Source organism: Epinephelus moara, chromosome 13, assembly GCF_006386435.1.
Source record: "Epinephelus moara isolate mb chromosome 13, YSFRI_EMoa_1.0, whole genome shotgun sequence".
NCBI classification, from domain to species: Eukaryota; Metazoa; Chordata; class Actinopteri; order Perciformes; family Serranidae; genus Epinephelus; species Epinephelus moara.
In genome coordinates this window covers 17,512,399-17,535,199 of record NC_065518.1, presented here as the reverse complement: position 1 = coordinate 17,535,199, position 22,801 = coordinate 17,512,399, and the positions used below count along the sequence as shown (strand labels likewise).

General features: G+C 42.5%; 2 protein-coding genes across 3 annotated transcripts in view; one reads left to right on the top strand and one right to left on the bottom strand.

Annotated features, from left to right (window-relative positions):
• afap1l2 (actin filament associated protein 1-like 2) overlaps positions 1 to 22,801 on the top strand; it is a 59,562-nt gene that overhangs the window by 23,147 nt on the left and 13,614 nt on the right. For both annotated transcript variants that reach the window (XM_050059908.1, XM_050059910.1), the window contains exons 3-5: positions 5,291 to 5,356; positions 9,227 to 9,318; positions 20,849 to 20,960. In XM_050059908.1, the coding sequence (XP_049915865.1) occupies positions 5,291 to 5,356; positions 9,227 to 9,318; positions 20,849 to 20,960 (270 nt within the window). The remainder of the gene's footprint in view (positions 1 to 5,290; positions 5,357 to 9,226; positions 9,319 to 20,848; positions 20,961 to 22,801) is intronic.
• LOC126399721 (kelch repeat and BTB domain-containing protein 13) lies at positions 9,327 to 11,942 on the bottom strand. The gene has a single exon (XM_050059912.1). The coding sequence runs from the start codon at positions 11,731 to 11,733 to the stop codon at positions 10,216 to 10,218; it is 1,518 nt and encodes a 505-aa protein (XP_049915869.1). The 5' UTR covers positions 11,734 to 11,942; the 3' UTR covers positions 9,327 to 10,215.

Below are 22,801 nucleotides of genomic sequence, written 5' to 3'. Positions count from 1 at the left end.
CAGCATGAATATGTGGCAGCCGCTGGTGGGCTGATGTGATTTATGGTGCCTGGAAGTCAGTTAGTTACGATGTGAACCGGTGCGACACTGAGCCTCATCCAAGCTTCAGCCCCTAGGTGTGTGATTAATTTGGGATAATAAATGACTGCTGCTCCTCCAGAAATATTTCCTTTGTCTGATACTAGACAGTAAAAATGTCCATTCTAGCACAAATCTTTACTTTGCACCTGAAGTGTGGACTTGAGTCAGACTTGAGTCACAAATTTGATGAGTTTAGATCTGACAAAATCAAAAGACTTTTAATTTGATCAATGACTTGTGACTTCACTTGGACTTAAGCCTTTTGACTTGAAAATATTTGATACCATCCTCCTGGTCCAAAGACTAAAAAGTGAGCATAGCATTAGTTCAGGCAGGACACAATGTCAAGCTCAGCTCACATCCCAGCAACATCAGCTGATCTCAAAAAGCCCAACCAACTGATGGAGCAGCTGATTGATGTAAGGGAGTCAGCTGATAGATCACATGATTCCTCTCTATGTAATTGATTAGCGAATCTCATTCAGAACACCCTATTTAAACTGCTCTGACCTGCCTACTGTTGCTGTTTCCTCTGCAAGCTGCTTTGCAACCTGTCTCCACCCCAGCTCCTCCTTTTCATGTTGTGTCTGACTTATCAATGTCATTTCTGTTTGTCATTGATGCTGCTCTGTTCTGTTCCTGGGGGGTGTTTGCTGTTGCTCTCCCTGCCTTAGGCTTTCCATATACGTGCATGGAAGGGCAGAGAGGTGTGCTCTCTCAGCCTCAGGCTTTCCTCATAGGCGCATGGAAGGGCAGAGAGGCCCCAGAACAGCTATACCACCAAATGTAATACTGCAAATGGAAATAAAGTTTTCTGACTGAAAGTATGTTGTTTTAAAAACTGTGCCATTAATAAAGTTATTTCTCTTAATTTCCTGAATCAACAAACGTTAGCATTATTCATCCCTAGCAAGTTGACACTTGCACTCGGGCACACAGTATCCAATCAAGTTGCAGAAAAGAACCATAATAAAGAACTTATGTCACATTACTGGGCACCAGTTGGAAAAAATGGTACCAAAGATAATTTTGTTCACTTAGAAAAACTACGTAATGGTCAACAAAAAGTTGCACTATTCAAAAGGTGTTGGTCAAAAATTACAGAGGAGGATGCAAAAATCTCCAACTTTGCTCCATATTTAAAGTTGCATAATGAACAAGGCTAAGTAAACTAGTAACTAGGTAAGTCGATTTATTTATTTTTGGCAGTTGGCTGCATATGTTGAAGAGTGCCTTGAGACTTGTTTAGGACTCAAACTCAAAGTTTAGACTTGGGATTTCACTTGGGACTTGAGTGCAAAGACTTGAGACTTACGTGTAGCTTGTAAAACAATGACTTGATCCCGCTCCTTCTTTAGACTGATTTTACATAACACTTCATGGCACTTTTTACATTCACAGTCACTTCTGGATTGCCAACATGGGTTTTCTGCTCCCTCTGTCTTTCTCTGTCTCTCACACTCTGACACTGACACACACACACACACACACACACACACCAGCAGTCATGCTTTTCCATGTTCAGGTCCTGGACTCGTCTCTCCGTACTTCCTCTCCTGGCTCCAAGCTGTATCATTTTTCCGAAGCTGCATTTATCCTCTGGGGACACTCACTTCCTTTGAGCAGCAGCTTATAAATAGCATTTAAACTCTGTTCCCCGAAAATCTGTTTTCACTGTGCAGGCAAAACATAGTTTCAATCTGCTGTTGTTTGGTTTCACCTCACGATATCTATTTCAAAGGAGAAAGCTCCTCCAGAGTATCACTCAAGGTTAGAGTTTTGTTTGATTTCCTCTCAGGGTATAATCTTAGTCAGCTAAAATATTTAATTCAATGAAACGACCTTCCTCAAAACTGCGCTGCAGGTCCGGAACAAATTCCCATAACAGGTTACAGTAACCAGCTGGAGCTTCAGACCGCAGGGTTTATTGTTTGAGAAAAGACATTTCATTCAAACTGTTTATGTGGCAATGTTATGGCGTCGTCTTCGCCAGCTTGTAATTACTCCACCATGCTAAGACGGACGTTAAACCAAACACAGTCTTTTTCTCACTAGGCCGACTTCAGCACTGGTGTATGACATGAGGTTTCATCATCTCTGCTTTTTGCCTAAATGATACCATTGCTCACACTGACCCGTAAATATTTACATTTGAGTGCAAAGAGAAGTCAAGTTCAGTCTGTAATGGCAGCCCTGATCATTTGTCCAGCGATGTTTAAGGGCCCTGACACACCAAGCCGACAGCTGGCAGTCGGTCAATGTTGGGCCATCAGTGAGTAGCTGTCGCCCTAGTTTTTCTAGGCCCAGACACACCAAACCGACATCAGAGAACTAGCGGCAACGAAGGCCGTGTGTTGAGTCACCTCTCGTCGCCTGTGTCTGGGCCATAAAGTTCCATTGAACACACCGCAAAGACCACAGCCAACAGCCAACTAGCACGTACATTCTCCGCCTGTGTGAGAGGAAGTATCTCCCCATACCAGCAGGTGGCAGTAGTCTATATTTGTCATTATAAAAGGAAAACTGAAAGACCAACAGGACGGATTCAAGATGCTAATTAACAAGTTAGCACATTAGCAACACAACCCAATGTGAAAGAACAAAGGACATTTACCATGCGCTAGCAAACCTATAACACAAGCAATTACAAATTGTTTCTGTTTAAGAGCAAAGTGGCTAAAATAGTAATCTTACCTAATATTACAAGTTTGTTAGGATCTCACGCCTTTTTGACTTGAGCCGTTTGTTTACTTTCCTCACTTCCGTTTCTCTGGTGTTGGACCAGGCAGAGCACTAGAACAGAAACGGTTTGGAATTGTCTATGTTATTTGCTTGCTAGCACATGGTAAATGTTCTTAGTTTTTTCAACATCGGGTTGTGTTGTTAATGTGCTAAGTGGCTAACTAGCATCTTGAATCCGTCCTGTCAGTCTTCCAGTTACCTTTTTTTAATGATGAATACAGACCTGCTTGTACAGAGAGTTATTTCCTCACCCACAGGCGCATAACGTACGTACTATTTGGCCATTGACTGACGGCTTTGCATTTTGTTTAAGCGCAATTTGTTGGAGGAGACAAAGGTGACATGAGGCGACTGTTACCGGCTAACCCTTTTTCCCCTTAAAGGGCGGTGGCCTTGTGGGTAACCTGTGAGGGTGTGACGTGTACACCTCATGAATGTGTATGTAGAGGGAAGCAGCTGTCTCGGTGTGTCATGGTGAAGACAGCAGGCGGCAAAGAGTGATGATAGTCAGCAGAATCAAGAGTCTAGATGAGCTCAGGGCTACTGTTGAGCCTCATGAGAAGGCAACATTTATTGATTTGTGGTGAAGACAGCAATAAATCCGTTGTTATTGAATGGCACCCGAACGCCTCGCAATCCTTCCTTCTGCAGAGTGGTCTGGACCGCTTGGAGCTAGTAACCAGCTAATAACAAGCCAAGCTAATTTAATGTTAATAAGCCAGTGCTCGGAGCCAGTAAGCTGTCACTGAGAGAGGTAACACGGCGCAACAGTTGGCCTTGGTGTGTCTGGGCCTTAAATCCTCTCACCATGTAAAGGACTTACTAATCACTAGGCTTTTATTGTTGTCACAGGAAACCAAAACTGTAGCTATATTAATAATATTTTCTCCCAGTCCTTGTTTGTGAACATAAATTCCATGCAGATATTGAGCAGAGGTAAAATTTGACTGAACTATTTTTAGCAGATGGACTGAACCCAGGAGCTCCATCGTATATTTACTTGCACGATCTTCAAAACTTCAAAGATAGAAGTGACACAGTGCTCTATCTGTGCAGGCAAGGAGCTTTCTGACTAACGTCTGATGAATGCCAGCCACGGTGAGAGTGGGTGTCAATAATGGGCCCATCTGTCTGCACAATAGACCCCTTGTTTTGGGTGAAGTTCCCCCTTTAATCCTGGACTTTTGACAAATATGATGAAAGTTTGTTTGGCACTAAGGTGGAGTCAAATTTTCCCATTGGTTCTACGAGTAGATTCCATCAGAAGCAAAACATGCCCGCTCTTCTCGTGATTCTATACAGTTAAGTTACTGGATGTACAGTATAGGAAGATATAAATCTCAAAGCTGTTCACTGCAGTGCAACACAACTTTAAGAAGTTATGTTAAGTGTTAGGGACCCGTTGCACAAAACACCTTAAGTACGACACTTGAGGCTTAATTTCTCCTTTGCTGAGGGACTTACACAGTTGGACAGAATCCCTGAAAAAATTTCCATGGATATTGTTTGTTTGCTTGATCTCACGCTTGTGATGCTGCACAAAGTTGGCTTATAGTTAGATAGTGAAAAAATGGTAGAAGAAAAGAAGACAAGAAAACCATATCGGTCAGAGGAGGAAACGATTCTACTTTTGGAGAAGTACAAACACAGAAAGGACAAATTACAAAGTAAATTTGACCCCCAAATACAACAGAAAACAATTGCAGGAAGACACTGCAACGAAAACGAATGAAGTCAAATCTACGGTGTAAAATCAAGTGTATCCATTGGGTACTCCTGGTTGCAGAACACTCTTCTCAGGGTGTGTTGTTTTTTTATTTATCACCATAAACTTGGTCATGTTGCAGTTACGATAGATTCAGAGGTACCTTAAGTTTAAGTTTGGTTGCTAAGGTCTTATGTGCAGCAGTCTAGGGATTCCTTAAGTAGGCTATAAGACCAAAACAAGGAGAAAATCATAAATACTTAAGTGAACATTTTAGGGAAACCTTAAGGAGACTTAAGGGTGTTTTGTGCAACTGATTTTATTTTTAGAACTTTAAGGACAATCTTAACTCAAGGTGTTTTGTGCAGCCGGCCTTTAGCTGCTGCATTGCACTTACGTTTGATTGGAAATCAATTCAGTAAGTTACTTAACAGCTTTTATCACATATTCAGCAAATTACATCCTAAAATATAATAGATTATTGAAATAAAATTGAATTTGATGAAACATCAGTGTAACGCAAGACGCTTGTCTTTTTATCTCCTTTTATGATTATTATCAAATGTGAGACATAGCAGACTATCTATAAGAGTACTTAAACTGTTAGTGCATGCATGTATCACTTTGTTGCATATTGATCTAGTTTCTTCCATTTAACACATTGTCAGCCTTTGTGGTAAGCAGCCACAAAGTACCACTGACTATGCTAAAGAGCACTGCTGTCAGCTGCTACGTTAACCAGCCTTTGTGATCTCATTGCAGGTGCTGATGAGGAGTATATCTACATGAACAAAGTCATTGTTACTGCAAAGGACAAAGGCAGCAAAGGTGTGAGTTTCAAAAGGTTCCTCTTCAAAGTGTGACTGATTCTTGGTGATGTTTTTTTTTTCTGAAAAGAAGCTGAAATATAAGCTATAAAGAAAGGGGTTTTATTCTTACTGTTGAAAACTAGGGATACTGACACAGTGCAGCATTTTTTGCCCTGCCAAAGTTTTAGCGGCATGGCTCTATGAAAGGTTATGTCAGTCGGACCACCAATGTGGTACAGACTGAAATTATTCAACAAATGTCAGATGGACTGCCATGAAATTTTATACACACATTCATATTCCCCAGATGATATGGATGTATACTTTGGTAACCCATCATCACAATTTTACCCCATTAGCCTCATTTGTATTTTAGCATTTTAACATGCTAAAATGAGATGTTGGACATGACACTAAACATTATACCTACTAAATATCCCTATGTAACCATTGTCAGCTTGAGCATGCTGATGTTAGCATTTAGCTCAAAGCACAGCTTTGCTTAAGTATATTCTCACAGAGCGACAGGAGCGTAATTATGTCCCCAGGGTCCTAAGTTCCTAAGGTCCTGTTTGCCCAGAGTCCTATGTTCCCAGGTTCTTATGTTGCCATGATCCGAAGTTGCTAAGGTTCAATATTCCCAAGTTTCTATATTTCCAGGGTTTTATGTTACCAGGGTCTTATATTCTCAGGTTCCTATGTTCCCAGGGTCTATGTTCCCATGTTCCTATGTTACCAGTTTCTTATGTTCCTAGGTGCCTATGACCCCAGGGTCCTATGCTTCCAGGTTTCTATACTACCAGGGTCCTAAGTTCCCATTGTCCTATGTTCCCAGGGTCTATGTTCCCAGGTTCCTATGCTATCAGGGTCCTAAGTACCCAGGATCTTATGTTCTCAGGGTGCTACGTTCCCAGTTTCCTGTGTTCCCAGACTCCCAGGTCCCCATGTTCCTAGGTTCCTATGTTCCCCAGTTTATAAGTTCCCAGGGTCCCATGTTTCCAGGGTTCTATGCTCCCAGGGTCCTGTGTTACCAGGTTCCTCAGTTTCCAGGGTCCTATGTCTCCAGGTTCCTATGTACCCAGGTTTCTATGTTCCCAGGGTCTGTGTTCCCAGGGTCCTATGTTCCCTAGTTCATTATTAAGTTAACACACATTAGGACTCATATGGTGTTCATGCCACTTCCTTGTCACTCTCTATCCCTGAAAAAACTTTGGTTTGTTCTGCATATCAATACATCAGATATAGACATAGATGGATTCAAATGTAAGATTAAAATTGATGAGTAAGATTGCATGTGAAGGTTTTCGGTCCCTCTTTCCAGGTCTTTCTTCACAACCTTAACCTGTTTGAACATGGGACTATTTAGATGTCATAGATGTCTCACTTAAACCTGACCATTGACTTTTTTCCTCACCTTAACCTGTTTAGACATGGGAGTTAAACCCTGCCCTAGGTCTCTTTTTTTCATTCCTTAGTTGTTACTTTTTCAATTAATCAATTTTTCATTCTCCTAATGGAAAGAGCAACTATATTTAGACAAAAAACCTGGGCCAGTACAATTATATCATTCACAGAGTCATGATTTCAGTCCCCTAACCTAATCCATGTCATTTTTTAGCAAGTACAGAGCAGAGGAATATCTTTCACAGGTTCCCCTTATGTGCTACACTTGGGGAACATAGGACCCTTTGTCATGTACCCTGGGAACATAGAACCCCTGGGAACATAGGAATGACCTCTAGAGCTGTTAGCATGGCTGTAGACTCTTATTGAAGGCATTACATTTTCTTTAGTTTAGTTCTCTGGCAAGGCCTTTACAATTTTCACTAAGTATATGACAGTTGAAATGAGTATCTAAGTACGTGTTCAGTTAGGCACTTTGTATGTTACTGCTAGGAGTAATTGTTTACCTGCTGCATTAATCCAGTTATTATGATAACTGAATCTCATAATGTCAAATTTGGCTGCATTGAGTTTTGGATAATCTCTGTAAAGGATGTTTGTTGTGAAATTATATGCAACCTCAAACTAAACTTTGGTATGTTAAGGTTGTCCAAGTAGGTTAAACGCCAAAGTCTACTTGTTATGTCATTGCATCTTATAATACTTAATTTGACATGATTAAAGTGAGTAGCAGACATGAGAGTAAGCTGCCACAAGCAGAGCCCTCCCTCAGCTCCCCTCCTCTCACCCACCATTTCCTGTCTGTTTCTTCTGAGCTCCTCACCATCTGAGATGGACCTGTTTTGTTTGGGCAGTGTCGAAGAATGTGGTTTCAGTGAACACTAGACTTAACACACATATTTTCAGCAGCGACGCTAGTAAAGCCACAAGTTTTGCTTTCACAGAGACTGATGGAAAGTGGAGGGCGAGATGTGAGAATTGCGGTTTCTTAATCATTGATCATGTGGTAAACCTTGACATTTCTCTCTCAGCAGAAGCGTAAGAGAAAGACATTTTAGACTTAGACATTACAGTAAAACTTTGTTAATCAAAAAAGACAGCTAAATGAGATGTAGTTATCTCATTGCTATTGCATGCACAATCTATGGGAAAAGATTCAAAACAACTGAGCTTGTTCTCCACCCTCATGATGACAGAAAATGGCTCTGACCTACAGCAAACATGACTGGAAATTTTACTTAATGTCCTGAGCAACAAAGTTGGTCTAGTGTTTAGGATTTAGTGACATCTAGTGGTGAGGCTGCAGATTGCAACCAACTGAAACCTCTGTGTGCAAAGCATGTAGGAGGACTTTAGTGGCTCATGCGAAAAACATTGATTTAAATGGCCAAATCTAGAGTCAGTGTTTGGTTCATCCATTCTTGGCTACTGTAGAAACAACAGAGTGAACTTCTGGTTGAGGACCTGCTTGTTATGTAGATAGAAATGGCTCATTCTAAGGTAATGAAAACAGAACGATTCTTACTGTTATTATAGACTGATGAAAACAAAGATAGATACCCCTAAATCCTACACACTGGACCTTTAGGAAAGGTCGGAAACTACTAATGATGTATATTAAAGGAGCTGTAGGCAACATTCAGAACATATCTATAATTCCACGTCTGGAACAAGATTGTCTGCACATGGCTCTCAACATGGAGATGGCTAACGGTGCTAATCCAGTAAGCAGTGCTAACAACGTCAGCATTGTTGACATAGCTAACTTTGGTAACCTGGGGAGAAACTGGAGAGTGGGCACTATGCTTCCGCGATGATGTCGTCCTGATTAAATGATAACTGAGCGTAGTGCAGAGTGGCGGCGATTAGCTAGCCTGTGGGACACACTCACAGGGACTCACACGCCCAAACTTGCACACGTGGCTGGCACAGCTACCACAACAACCCACAGAGAAGCTCCGATTACAACACACACAGAGGAAGCGTTACTTCATACTCTGCTCAGGATGCCATCACTCCGCCATATCTTTATATAGCAAATAGTGGTTTGCTGCTATGTTAATGATCCTAATGTCATATACAGGACCTTTAATCACTGGCCATTGTTAATGAAAGGGCAAATCCTCTGAAAACCATAATCCTTCAGTCTCTTATGTAAAGTCTTCTTCAATGTTCTTGATCCTGTTCTGTGGTGTGTGTTTTGCATAATAGGGTTGTTGCTACCATACAAATGCTCCCTCTTGATTTGGGTTATGCGGTCACTGTTATTTAACAATGAAGGGTCTGTGCTCACAGTGAGGGTTAGGGATACCAGGGAGCACTGATACGTATAGGAGACATCTGGAAATAGTGTTGAATGAAACACGGACAAAATTTGACTCACCAGTTGTTTCATTTATGCCTAAATTGTGTACATGTATTTCACAACAGCCATGTAAGATTTCTGTTACTCCCTGACCCCCCTCTTTGTACTTTGATGACCTAGATGACAGATCCGATGCCCTGGTCAATGGAAAAGCAGGAAAACATTTCTCCGTCCCACAGAAGAACCTTCCTGACCTGCCGCCTCCCAGAGCAGTAAGTGCTTACCATCTCGATTGCATCAGAGTGGATTAACATGTGAAATGATTTGATTTTTTTGAGCCTCTGCCAAAGTGGTGGGAATGGTAGCCGCATAATTGACCCCAGTAGGACTGCTGAACTCAACAAAGTACATGGGAAGGTTCAATGGAAATCGTGATTTTCGACGGTATGTTAAAGGAGCCCACAGACAAATTCCAACTTTAAATGTAACTGACAGTATTTTAGTCCTTTGGTACAGTAAGAACAACATCGCTAGGCAAAGTAAGTATTCAAAATAAAGTACTATGGATTGATATCACATGTTGCCAGAGAATTCCACTGGTTTTTAATATACTAAAGCAACTGCAGTCTGTGGTCGTACAAGCCAAAGACATTTCCCACAACCCTCAGAGTCACAAGCTTGAGGCTACGTGAAATGTATTCTCCCACAGAAAAAGGTATTTAATCACTCATGGAGCAGCAAACCTGGGGAAGTGAGTATCCAAGAGTGTGTGGTGTGTTTTATGTCGACTGGGAGGCCAGTGGCTCCTGAATTGGCTCAGTGTGACTTCAGGAAAAACGTAGAGAACGAGAGGTTTAGAACATCCCGTCAGTGCCTTTGAACTTTGCACACACACACACACACACACACACACACACACACACACACACACACACACATGCACAGTGGCCTCCCCTAGTATAAACTACAGTAGCAGCTGTTGCTAATCAGAACAAATGCATAGTGTCAGCACGTGTGCATGTGTGTGCAAGTGTGAGTGCATGCGAAAGTGACTATGAACGAACGTTTGTGTCACAATGCAGTCATGTAGTCACAGTGTTTTTTTTAAATTCTAAGACTCACATTCTAGTTTAGAAACCCTAAAGATAAAACATTGTTTTTCAGGGATTTCACAGTTGTGGTATAGCTTCCACAAATCCCTCAGATGTGTCTGGCAAAGACATTTCTTCTTCCTCCCCTTCTGCATCCAGCTGTGGTGTAACTGGTCCCGTCTTGGGAAGCCTGAGTAAACACGTCCACAGTGAACCACTCTTTGGAAACCCCTTCATCTGCCTGCGGGGCTTCCATCCCTGCTCAGTGATGGCGTATTCCAGCGTTAGCATGTATTTCACTGTGAACGCAGAGTCCCCCCTTATCATCGCAGAGAACAGCGCCCCCTTGCTGTTGATGTAGTGTCCTGGCATGGCTGTCCACTGGCCTGTCGTGATGTTGTAGCAGTCCATCAGACAGCGCAGGAAGTCGTCATAAGGCCCATTGCGCATTACATATAAATTGTCCCTGTGGGCTACCATACAGTGGCCATAGCTCATAGGTTTGATCATAGTGGTTGCCAGTTTCCACTCGTCTTTCGCCGGTATGTATTCATAGATGTCTGTGGTGTCTGGTGGTTTCCAGAAGCAGACAAATATCCGGCGTCTTGCAACAGCACAAGCTGCAGATGCTACAGGTCTTGGTGCGTGTTTTATGAATGTCCACTCTCCTTTCTCAACGTCGTAACTCTCTGCTGTGGAGATCGTCCGTTTTTGGAATTCGCCGCCAATGGCGTAGAGTCTGCCCTCGTGCCCCAGCAGGGTGAAGTCATATCTTAGCTGCTGGGGACCTGGAAGAGTTGTCCAAACCCCTGTATCAGGATTGTAGCAGAAGCTGTTGTCCACTGTGTCCTTATTATAACCATGAACTCCCCCCACAATGTACAGTCGGTTGTCGAGCACTGCCACTCCAGCCATGGAGGTGCTGCAGAGAGTTGGGAGGTCTGTCAGATGCTTCCACTCTTCCTCTTTTTCATCCAGGTAGCAAACAATCCTAAAGGAGTCCTGCAGCAGGTCCATTGAGGGAGTGTGCGTGCCTATAGCAATATAAGTAGCAGGAGATAGTGATTGAGAATATTGAAGGAGGTCTTCAGGAATCATACTCTCTGCTGCTTCCTTCAAATCCTCAAAGGCATCACAGAGGAAAAGAGCAGCACTGTGAAAGAGTGCATGCACCCCATAGATGGAGGCTGCGTGGTAAAGCAAGAGGCAGTTGTCTGAGTCGATAATGTCACAAAGATGCCGCACCAAGCATGCAACCTGCAGAAAGGCAGCGCACTCTACGGCTTCTACAAGCTCATCTGGGTCACAGAGAGCGGGGGTCTCTCCCCTGCAGACAGCGAGGGTGATGAGGAAACCCCTTGCACGCAACCCTCCCTTCAGGTGGAGCTCTTCTTGTTGACTTTCTGCCATCCCAGATTGAAAGAGGGCGCAGAAGTAGTTGCTGCACCTCGCAAGCAAGGCCCGCTCCACAGTGAAGCAGCTCTCCTCCACCCTCACTCTCACCCAGCCCGCCTGCTGCTCTCTGTCCTCCAGATCAAGGGTCGCATTCTCTGCATGAATCTGCCGGTTGACTCCCAGGCCTTCGGGCACTTCCATGATCTCTTAAACCCCGGGTCTGTTCTCTCCCTAAAAAAGCCTCTCAAGTGACAATGCAGCGCGTGACTCGAGTGTAGAACAGCCATTTTTTCCCCAGAACTGGACGGTAAATAAAGGTTTGTGAGACTTCCATTGCGTCCTGTCTGCATGGTCTGAAAATAGTCGCACTATAGATAGCAGCTGTGCCACTCGCAAGCGTCAGGCAGGGAAAGGAAAACTGTTGACATGCACACTAAGCGGTAACGTGGCTGCCGGCAACTGGTCATTATCATAACCGCAATATAATTGGCTAGCATAAGTATTTGCTAGATTATTCATGATTATGTTATCTGCCAGAACTGCCCTTTTAAATCCAATTTCGTTTTACATGACTATTTTAATTTTATACATGTTTATTTTCTTTATTTATAGTTGTACATTTAAAGCTGGGAGGGAAACTCTGGGACTAAAAATGTCAAAGTGTTCCTGAGAAGACAAAATAATGGGACAAGAAGCACAGCATGTGCACAGTATGTTTCATGTGAAGTTTTTCTGCCTCCCCAGCTTGCTTTTTATTCAGTTTCATTCATGCTTCAAATATTATTTGAGTAGTTTTCATTTTACACAAGTGTTTCCAACCAAAAAGATACAATGTTATAAGAGGTGGAGAGATAACGAAGGCCTAGAGAGTCCTCCTGAGTCTGGCTTTCCAAAACTGATTATTTTTATCACTACCTTCTCCTCTGCTCTGAGCTCCCAGCAGTGTGTGTGTGCGAGTGTGTGCGTGAGTGTTTTCGCTGTGCCGGATTCTTGGCATGGGAACCAGGGATTTTCCATGTTCCTCTGACTGTTCGTTTTTCGGGCTCTTTTTCCCACTCTTTACTCAAAGCCCCTCCACCACCACACCCCTATTCCTCCTCCTTGCTTTGTTATTTATGCTCTGACTCCTCGATCCATTCCTTCTGCCCGATGTTTCTGTGGTGAGGATGTGTGTGTGTGTGTGAGAAGTGGGAGAAAGGGGGCTAAAGTGGCTGTTAGAGAGCTGGAGTGATTGTAGAGTCTTCATAGACACTTACAGACAGACACCTGGCATGTTCTTAATCTTCTCCCCTCTTGGTTTAGTATCAGTCCAGCTGGTCGGAGGACAGGCTCACTGTATGCCTCTTTAGCCTTGGCTCGAACAACAGTTAGGTTTTTTGGAGATGAGTGGAATGGAGAGAGAAAAAGAAAGAAGATAGAGATAAGAGTGGGTGGGCGGTCGTCGGGCGGAGGGGGGCTGCTGCTGCTGGTGCTCTGGAATGCCTGGCTCTTTGTTTTAATTAATAACAGATGCCTGAACTGCTGTTTTTTCACTGTGGAGCAGTTTACACTGTTTATGCCGTGTGTGTGTGTGTGTGTGTGTGTTTGTGTGTGTGTGCGCACTAACACTTAACAGTCCTTTTCTCAGAGGAGTCACTTTTTCTTATGAAGTTCCTGTCAGCTCTTGAGTGTTTGTAGCTGTTTCTCTTTCTTTGGGAGGTCATGTAATCTAAAAAAAATATCACTTTAATGATGATTCAAGTAGATTAAGTTTCATTTTTGGTCATATCAAAACCACAATTTGACACAACAAACCATATTTCCTGTATTTGTTTTGATTTAGTTACAATATTTTTTCCACTAGTTTATTATTTAGATTAACCAATTCATCATGAAAAATCCACTCTATAAATAAGGAACTATATTAATCAGCAAGTATTATGCTATACTCAGTGACACATGTTTTATTGGATCCCTTGATCAGAAGGCTTGTTCACTTCCATCACTGTAAAACTGGCTTAATTCCACTTTGTTCCTCTGTGATTCGTGGCATCGTCCGTCTTGTTCTGTACAGACTAGGCCTGCGTCTGAAAAATCCAGTTAAGTGCACAGTATTTATGGGGCTCCGTAGTGTTGGCTTTTTTGTTTCGTGGTGCTAAAAGGGTTTATCTATGCATCCTGACGTCCAAAGGTGATAAGTTAACCTTTTTAGCTGAGCTGCTTGGAGGTAAATACAGTAGTTAGAGCCAAATAAATTGGTGAGGTGGTAAAGTATTGACTTTTCTCAGGGCAGACATTCCTTCTTCTTAAAGGTGTAACTGATATCATTAACAATGGCTCTGTTCCACTTAACTGTTGGCGTACCGGTGAGCCAGGATGCACGAAACTAAGGCAAGGGATATACTTGCTTTTTAATCAAGTGGCAACTGAGAAGAGCCTGAGAAATTAAGCCAATAAGTGTCCTAAACTGCAGTTCCTCTAATGGCCACTTGAGGATCACTCCTAAAACAAAGCAAGGGCGCATTCACACCAGGACAGTCTGGGGGACTCTGGCAGGGAATGCTGAAAATTTCACACCTTCATTTGGTTTGGTTCACTTTCACACTGCACTTTTTAAAGAGGACCAAACCGTCTGGACAATGTCATGCAGTTACAACAGCTGCTCCTTTGGGGGCAGTATTGCCCGAAACGACCACTGACCAGGAAAAAAAAAAGCAGGAGGAAGAAGAAAACCCGGCTCATTGATTGGCCAGGACCAGAAATGGAAATCCATCCATCCATCCAACTTGGTCACCAAAAAAACAATGGAGCACCTCCACCTGCACCTCCTCACTGCTCCACGTCTGCCCACAGGACATTTTCCAACTTTTTCTTTTTTACCTTCTCCCGGTTTGCGCTGTTGGCTTTGGGGTTTTTTTCTACCCAAAATGCACTCTACATCACTTCCTCTCTTTGGTTCACTTCCTCTCTTTGGTTCGCTGGATAGTCCATTTGCTTTTCTCATTGTAAGCGAACCGCACCAGGGTTCACTTGCAAGTGAACCGAGACCCCCAGTTTTCAAACGGACCAGGGTTTGCTCGTTTGATCTGCACCAGAGTCGAATGAGCGTTCAAACTACTCCAAATGAACCGAACTGTCCGTGGAAGCAGACCAGGGTTCTTTTAAAGTGGACCAAATAGCGCCAGTGTGAATGCGTCCTAAATCCCCATAGGCCCCCATGTTAACATGCCCAACTTTACAGCAGAAATAAATGTAATGTTAACAGCCTGGTATGAAAACAGTTTTGGTCTCTAAGGCTTATTTCAACATGTATATGTTTAGAATATATGATAAATAGTATGTAAGAGCAATTTAAAAAAAACAATAAAAACAGCCAAACACAATAGTCATTGCACATAGTCCATTATAGCACCATTATGGTGGGTGAAGCGGGGGGTGGGGGAGGGGGGGTCTATAGTCTCTGAAGTCTGTCTGTGTGTAATGAGGGTTCTCAGTCTGCCCAAGGGAAGGGTGATGAAGAGGGGGCGTCCGGGGTGTGAGGGGTCCAACCTTATGTTTGTGGCCTGTGTGAAAAGACAGCCTGAGTGGATGTCACAAAGATTTGTTAGGGTAAAGCCAATGATCCTCTCAGCCTTCTTGACAACCCGCTCCAGGTCTTTCTTTTCAGCTGCGGTGCAGCCGCAGCACCACACAGTACAACAGTATGTTATTATGCTCTCAATTGTGCAGTGGTAAAAGCAGATCAGAAGTTCCTGAGGAGGCTTGTTACGTTTCAGGGTCCTCAGGAAGGCCTCAACACAGTCAATGAATCAGTTCCATCCTTGCTCCCCCACTACGCCAACCTCTTGTCCATATATGGTCATTTCTGGGTCCAAAAAACCAAGATGGCGACACCCGAAATGCCAAAATTGAGGCTTCAAACCAGTCGGTAGCTATGTCCATAATTTATGCAGTATATATTTTTAATCAAGCACACTTCCAAAGATGTGCACAACCATGTGAATGCGCAATTAAAAGAAGTATATTCCCATCATTTACACACGTCATTTCATAGTCTATGTAAGCAGCTGTGTGTATTCTCGTAGCGGTGCGTTGCATTTGAAAATTTGGCATCTGCTCGTTGCGTAAAGTTGAATCTAGGCTAATTCACTCAAATCAGGGGTGTCCAGCACAACTTGCTGCCTCAAGAAACTCCCAAAAACACTTTAAACTAACCGTTGTCAAGCTAAAATAAAGACAGTGGCCTTTTTTTGTTGCGTCAAGTGTTTTCAGAAACACATTTTGGAGAACTATTTTTGCAATGTAAGAGAAAGTTTCGAAACAAGCTGCTGTGTTTAGTCTGAGAGCCATCAAGTGTCCGACGCTTGGAAGTGGAGCAACATCCAAAAACACCCCTGTGGACACGTACCATAAGGCTTTGGCACTGGCACACCTGAATGCAATGCAGCCATTATTAGTATTATTAGTTACACCTATGTTTGACTTGTCTATTCTCACCCAGGGAAATAAGTTTAACCTCTTCAGTTTGCTATTAGGTCATATTGCTTTCTTAAAATAATTGCCTGGCATTGCATCATTTCGAGGAGATAAAGCCGTTAGCCATATTACAGTCTGACATTTGTATTTGCTGACACTCACATTATGAAAAATCTTTAACAGCTGGATAATGTAGAACTGATGTTACCCTCCTTAAACCGCAGTGATAACATCTCCGTCTTTGTGGATACTTTCCTCGAATCACACAAACAAGACTCTTCGTCACTATGACTGCATGCGCACCATGACATGACGCCAGTTATTATGGCAGCTTACTGCATCTGCTATGTATTACTGGAAATGCGTCAGATGTGATATGGTGGGAAAAGAGCTCACGAGCAGGGAATTCCCTGTTTGCTGGAATACAGACAGCCCACATCAGAAATGATGAGTTTGTGATTTTTATACAGACGGATTTGTTTGTCACTATTTTCTTGGTGTGTTAATCCAACCAGTACGTTATTACCACTGAACTGTAGTATCCGAAGACCCACCACAGGTTGGTAACCACAAACACAATATATCACTGCCTCATTTCTCTTTAATTTGATTCATTTTTCTTTTTTAAAGAGTAAGCATTGCCACACACCAAACATCATCACACTCCCAAAGTTGATTCCAGAGTCATACTGCAGGAAGGGAATAGCTTTTGCTGTGTTAAACATTGCTAAGGGACTGAAGGGAAGCAGTTTCGACCAGCTGATCTCCACCCTTAATTAAACAAACTCTGATCTTATGAGATGTTCGACTCATGCCTCTCCACAGAGCCAGCCTCCCCTCAGGCACGGTTTGCATGATGTACGCAGCTCGTCTGCTTAAGAGGTTATGTTTCATATTTCTATGATCTCGCAGAGAATGTGACAGCCTTGGGGGAAATACAGTGAAAATGAAAGAATACAGACAGCGCGTTCAGATCAGCAGTGGGAGGAAGCATTAAGAAATCGCTTTTTGTCATTCAACTTGGAGGGTTTCACAAAGTTCACTTGAGAAAAACTTTTTTTGAATATATTCAGCAACTTCAGAATTCTGCAACACATCTGTCCTCAGGTGACCTCTCCTCCATGTTCTGTCTCTGTGCCACATTAATAAAACAGTCAATCCTTTTACATACTGGAAAGATTACATAGATATTATCTTCACTTACCCCTGCTGGATTTTTAGAGCTGGTATGTCACCTTAGTACGCACCAAGACAAAACATCTTCTGCCTAACACCGTAGATATGTCATAGCTGGAGACTTGTGGTCACAGGTTGACGAGATAAAGAAGAAATTCCAACAGGTAGGAAGTTTTTATTACAACACATGTTGTGAGTCAGAGAGTGAGATTTCAATATCTGACAGATGGAATGTGGGACATATAAATGAACGTTTGTTACATTCAAGTCCTTCCCAGATGAGTTCATGCAATGCTGATAAGGTCTTGACGCCACCAGGGAAAGCTCTTTGTATTTTGCAATATACCGGAGTTGTGGTTTCTGTGGTGACTAGCTTGCACAGGCGCATTAGAGATGATGTGTTATACGTCAAAGCCAAAGGGAGCAGGAAGTGGGGAGAGATCATAGCGACCAAGAAGCAGGATGCCAGAAGCTATGGCTGATTTTATTACATTTTATTTATTGATTTATTTTTATTTATTTTGTACATTTATTTAAACAATACAAATACAAAGTACACAAATACACAATACCACATCATAAACCACTGACATAGACATACAGTAGTAAAAGGAAGGGAAGAAAAAGAAATTAGAGACACACAAAAAAACAAATTAACAACAAAACAAACAACCGAACTGATGAAAATATAAAGTTCTGCAGTGGCTGGGCTCGAGCGTGGCCAGCAGGCTCCATAGCACCCCCACAACACATGCCAGGGTTAGGACAAGGTTCCTTCAATTGCCATGAAATTTGAGTGGTTTATTAGTCTCATCTCCGAGAGCATATACTTTTTTTGTTGTTGTTGTTGCCCTACAGAGAGTCAGCCATCTTGGATTTGTATGTTAATTTTCATTTTTCAAACACGTTTTGAGGACTCAAAGTGCACAAAAACTCACAAAACGTTGCACACATCTTGGAACTAGTGATGGTTTGGTTTGGTTTGGTTGTGCAGTCCAGCTTGGGTGTGGCTCGTCGGCTCTACAGCGCCCACAACCTACTTTTTGCCTTTGAATGCATTTTTGACAACCATGCTATACTTGAAACCTCACCAAACTTGGGCCACACATGGACAGATGCCAGATGTAGAGTATAGAGTATAGAATTGTGTTCAGCATGTTTAGGGGGCTCCATAGCACAACAATAAGAAACACTCACAACTGTAATAATCACTGAGATATGACTAATGATAATAACAGTAGTAGACATAGTAGAATACTATTAATAGTAGTAATGACACTTCCAGTAATGAGAATGGAAGTATGACTAATTATGACAACAGTAGCAGTGGGTGTCAAGGGGGATCTTGGCAGCAGGCACAGTCATACAATAATTATATAAACACCTCCTAATGACACTCCAGTGTGAGGCAAGGTGACCACAGAGAGAAAGTGGGTGTAAGAAATATAAAAGCACTGTTTTGTAACTGGCTGCAGGACGGACACAGGGTTTCACAATTCTACAGAAAAAGATGTGTTTCTCTACCAATAACTGTGACTGTATCCCTGAAACATGTAGATCTGAAGTGGTTTTCTCCAAAGTTTCTCCAGAATTTGCCACAGTGCCAGATGTGTGGGTGTGTGACACCTTGCAAGATGACAATCAGCAGAACGTGTTGCCGTTTGATAGATAAGATACAAACCCTCAGAGCACTCTGCAGTTTGATAGTGTAGATCAGTGATTCAAAAACATGGCTCTTAAAGGATGTTCCGGTGATCCCCAGAAAAATGGGGAATGGTTTATTTTCACTATTTAATTCACTATGGAAGTCAGCCCGATGTCAGTAAGAGTCATGTCATGTATCAGTTCAAGGAGGACCCAAATGCAGACCAACAGGCAGGTTGAATTTTAAACAAAAAGTGAGCAGGTAACTAAAAGTCCAAATGAAAGCAGAACCAAAACTAAACTGAAAACCAACCAGGATAATACAATGAACTCAAATCGAAACAGAACACCAGGAACACGGGGCGAACACAGGAGGAACACAGACAAACTGACCCAGAACAAAGGGGAACACACAGGTATATATACACAGAGAACTAATCACAAGAACGAGACACAGCTGGGGTAGGAAGACATGGGCCAAAGGAGGGAAATGGAGGCTAACAACAAGGGTGGAGCAAACAAGACTGATACAGAACAGGTGTGAAGGGAAGACTCTGGGAACAGGGAAGGACTAACGAGACAGGTGTGACAGAAAACAGGCGGGAAAACACACAAAGACAGGAAATAAAACCAGACACGACACATGAGGAGAGAATCTACAAAATAAAACAATTTAAATGACAATTTAAATGGACTTACACCTCAAGTTAAATCAGGAAAGGCTCTCCAATAAAAGTATGTTTTAAGAAGGGATTTAAAAGAGATCATTGACTCGGCCGACCTGATTTCCTCGGGCAGCAAATGCTCTGTCCCCTTCAGTTTTCAGCTGGGCCTCTGGAACAGACAAAGACCTCTGCCCAAGGACCTCAGAGTACGTCCTGGCGTGTATGGTACTAAGTGGTCGGAGATATAGCTGGGGTGGAGACCATGAAGAGCCTTAAAAGTAATCAGTAGTCTTAAAATCTGTTCTAAAACATACTGAGAGCCAGTGTGAAGAGGCTGTCAAACCAGACTCCAAGATTCATTGCAACAGGTATGATATTGACAAAGAAAAACATCAAATTCTCTTAAAAACCATAAAACCAGCAAATGTTTGGCTTTTTTTTTTTGCTTAAAAATGACTGAAACCATTATTAGATTATCAAGAAGTTGCCAATTAACTTTCTGTCAGCTGACTAATGGATTAATCGATAAGTTGACAACTCCAGAATTCTGGTCTTAATCATATCTAACAACCAAAATCTTTTAAGATGGAGGTTCTTGAGGTGGAAACTCATCAGTTTGGGGTCCTTGACACGAAAAAGGTTCAGAGCCACTAGCCTAGATCTCGACATGTCACACTGAATGCTGTGCAGACAATGCAGAAGGGTGTACCCAAAGAAAGTCTTCAAGACTCACAGCTTACCATCCTCCAGAAAAGCCGAATAAGAAAAGTGATTACAGACGTCTCCAAACTGTATTTTGGATCGTGTAGCTCATTAACTGCCTTCAGTCGAGTATTGAAGTATAATGGAGATATTCTAAATGAATTGAGACTGGTTGAAGCAGCCAAGCAGCCTGGTGGTTTCCAGCGGCGGCAGCGGCAGCATGGGAAGGGGCCGACAGACAGTCTTTACCACACAGGAGATGAGAAGGAGGACAGAAGTGAAGCCAGACTGCTGATTGATTTCAGGAAAGCCACAGGGCCCACACACACATTAAAATACATGTTCTCCCTCTCCTTTCCACGCACACACACACACATATACACTTTCCCCCTGAAGGCAAGCACGTAACTCTCCGGTGCACAGGGTCAGACGAGGATTGGTTACATGAGGAATTCCCTACTTACTCCTGACGTGACAGCTGGATTAGACACATGTTCAGCCTGGGGGGAGGACACATGTTGATAATGTGCGCGTCTGTGTGCGTGAATGTGTGTATTGTTGTTAACCTGGACATTTTTCCTCTTGGTTGTAGGGCGTATCACTGAAATGAGGCTGATGGATGATCTCTTGTAGCCCCTCATCTCTCTTTTTCTCATCCTTCTCTCGTCTGTCAGAGTATGGTGGGTCGAGAGCCGTTCCCATTACCTGCCGTCCCCGCTCCAGCCTGTATAGATACTTCAGAGAGCTACTACGAGGAGGCTCAGCCATATGAGGAAACTTTCAATGGTAAGAACTTTGGGTTGGTGTTACATTTCTTCTTCCTCGTAAATGTTTCACAGGGTTATTCTTGTGAAAAGGAATTCCTCATATTTGACTGTGAAAGAGTGTTTCATCATGGAAATACTGGAAACACATCATGAGGTCATCACTGATAAACCCTGGAATCCCCTCTTGAAACATAAGATGGATGTATTTTCCTGTTCACGTATATTTCAGCTGTATTTTTCAGTGACGTGTGTGTGTGTGTGTGTGTGTGTTATCAGGCCAGTCAACCGCTCTCTTGTTCTTTAGAAACCCTCTTAGCTTGAGCTGTTAACCATAATGGAAACAGCCTGACACAACAGTGACACTTGTTTACATACATATTCTGAAGAGGAAAAAAATGTTTTCTGAGAAAGCGGTTTCATGCACCATAAGCTATGACCAAAAAAAAGGCTGCTATCATGCACTGAGACACCAAGACCACAGTCTATAAGGAGCTTTGTGAAGCTGCTGTACAGTGCAGCTGTTTGGTATGTTGGGCTGTGGTAAACAAGTTACTTTAATTGCTCATATGTAGCTCAGTGAAACACGTGGCAACTTCCTGAGCACTGCTGAAAGCTAAAATGCTTTGAGTATTTTACAGATGTCGTTGAGCTAGTTTGCTGTCTTTGTCAAGAAGCTGTCTGTTGGTCACTCACTCGGTCAGTCATTTGTGAGTCACTTTTGGATCACGACCCACCAGTTGGGAACCACTGCAATAAACTGTAGTTTTAATTATTGACACATTTTGATATATTATGACAGGGCTGTCTCAAATACCAGTTTTTGGGCATCGAAGCTTCAGTGAAAAATAATGCAATTAAGCTCAGCTTCAATGGGAAGGATAATGAAAGAACATAAGCCCTCATGACCATTTTTAAACATCACTTTTCAGTTGTTGCACCTAAAACATTGTGACAATTAACCGTTGTTAGCATACTGGTCACAGTATCGTTAGCCATGATAGCTAGAGAAAAGAAAACTTTGCAAGATGGCTAAGCTGTTAATTACAGTTTTTAGATGAGCTCATTGTAGATTTGTGATGTGCCAGTCCTTTGGCATATCTGGCACTTGACTTTTGGGGGTCATCCATGCAAATTTTGAAACTATTCTAGATGCTGGACTTTAGTAACATCCTGCTAGCATATCTGTTAGCCATCCATGTGTCATCAAACTGTCCTGGTTTCAGTAGTGCTAGTGACTGACATTAGATGAGAGGGAGCTGGAGTCACAAAACTTTCACTAAGTTTAAATGTTCTTGTAATTTGTAATTTACTTATCTAAGAAGAGACAATGTACATTAATCCAGCGGATCTCAACTGGTGGGTCGCGGTCCAAAAGTTGGTCCCAGGTCAGTTCTGAATGAACCGCAAGTGACTCCTGAACATGCTGAACAAGTTTGAAAAAAACGCATTTTTTTTAAAGTACAGTGAATTTTTGGCACAGAGCTTTTATTTTGAAGTGCCGTTTCTGCTGTAGAGTAAGTGACTAATGGACAGCCACATGGCAGAGACAGCAAACTAGCTCGACGACATGGCCAAACACAAGTATGATGCTGAATATATTAAACTGTGTGGACCTTGAACTAATGACTGAGGAGAAATCTGGACCCCGTGGCTGGACCAGTTGGGAACCACTGCATTAATCCGCATTTAAACAAACATAAATGCACCCAAGTTAGCTGAAAAGCTAGTTTTAATTGGTAGTCCCTTTGCCTGATGTATAGGCGACCTACAGTAGAAGAATAGTCATTTTAAAATTAGATAACAGTAGCCCAGCATCAGTGTTGACATGTCTGAGAACAAGTAAAAATAATGCATAATGAG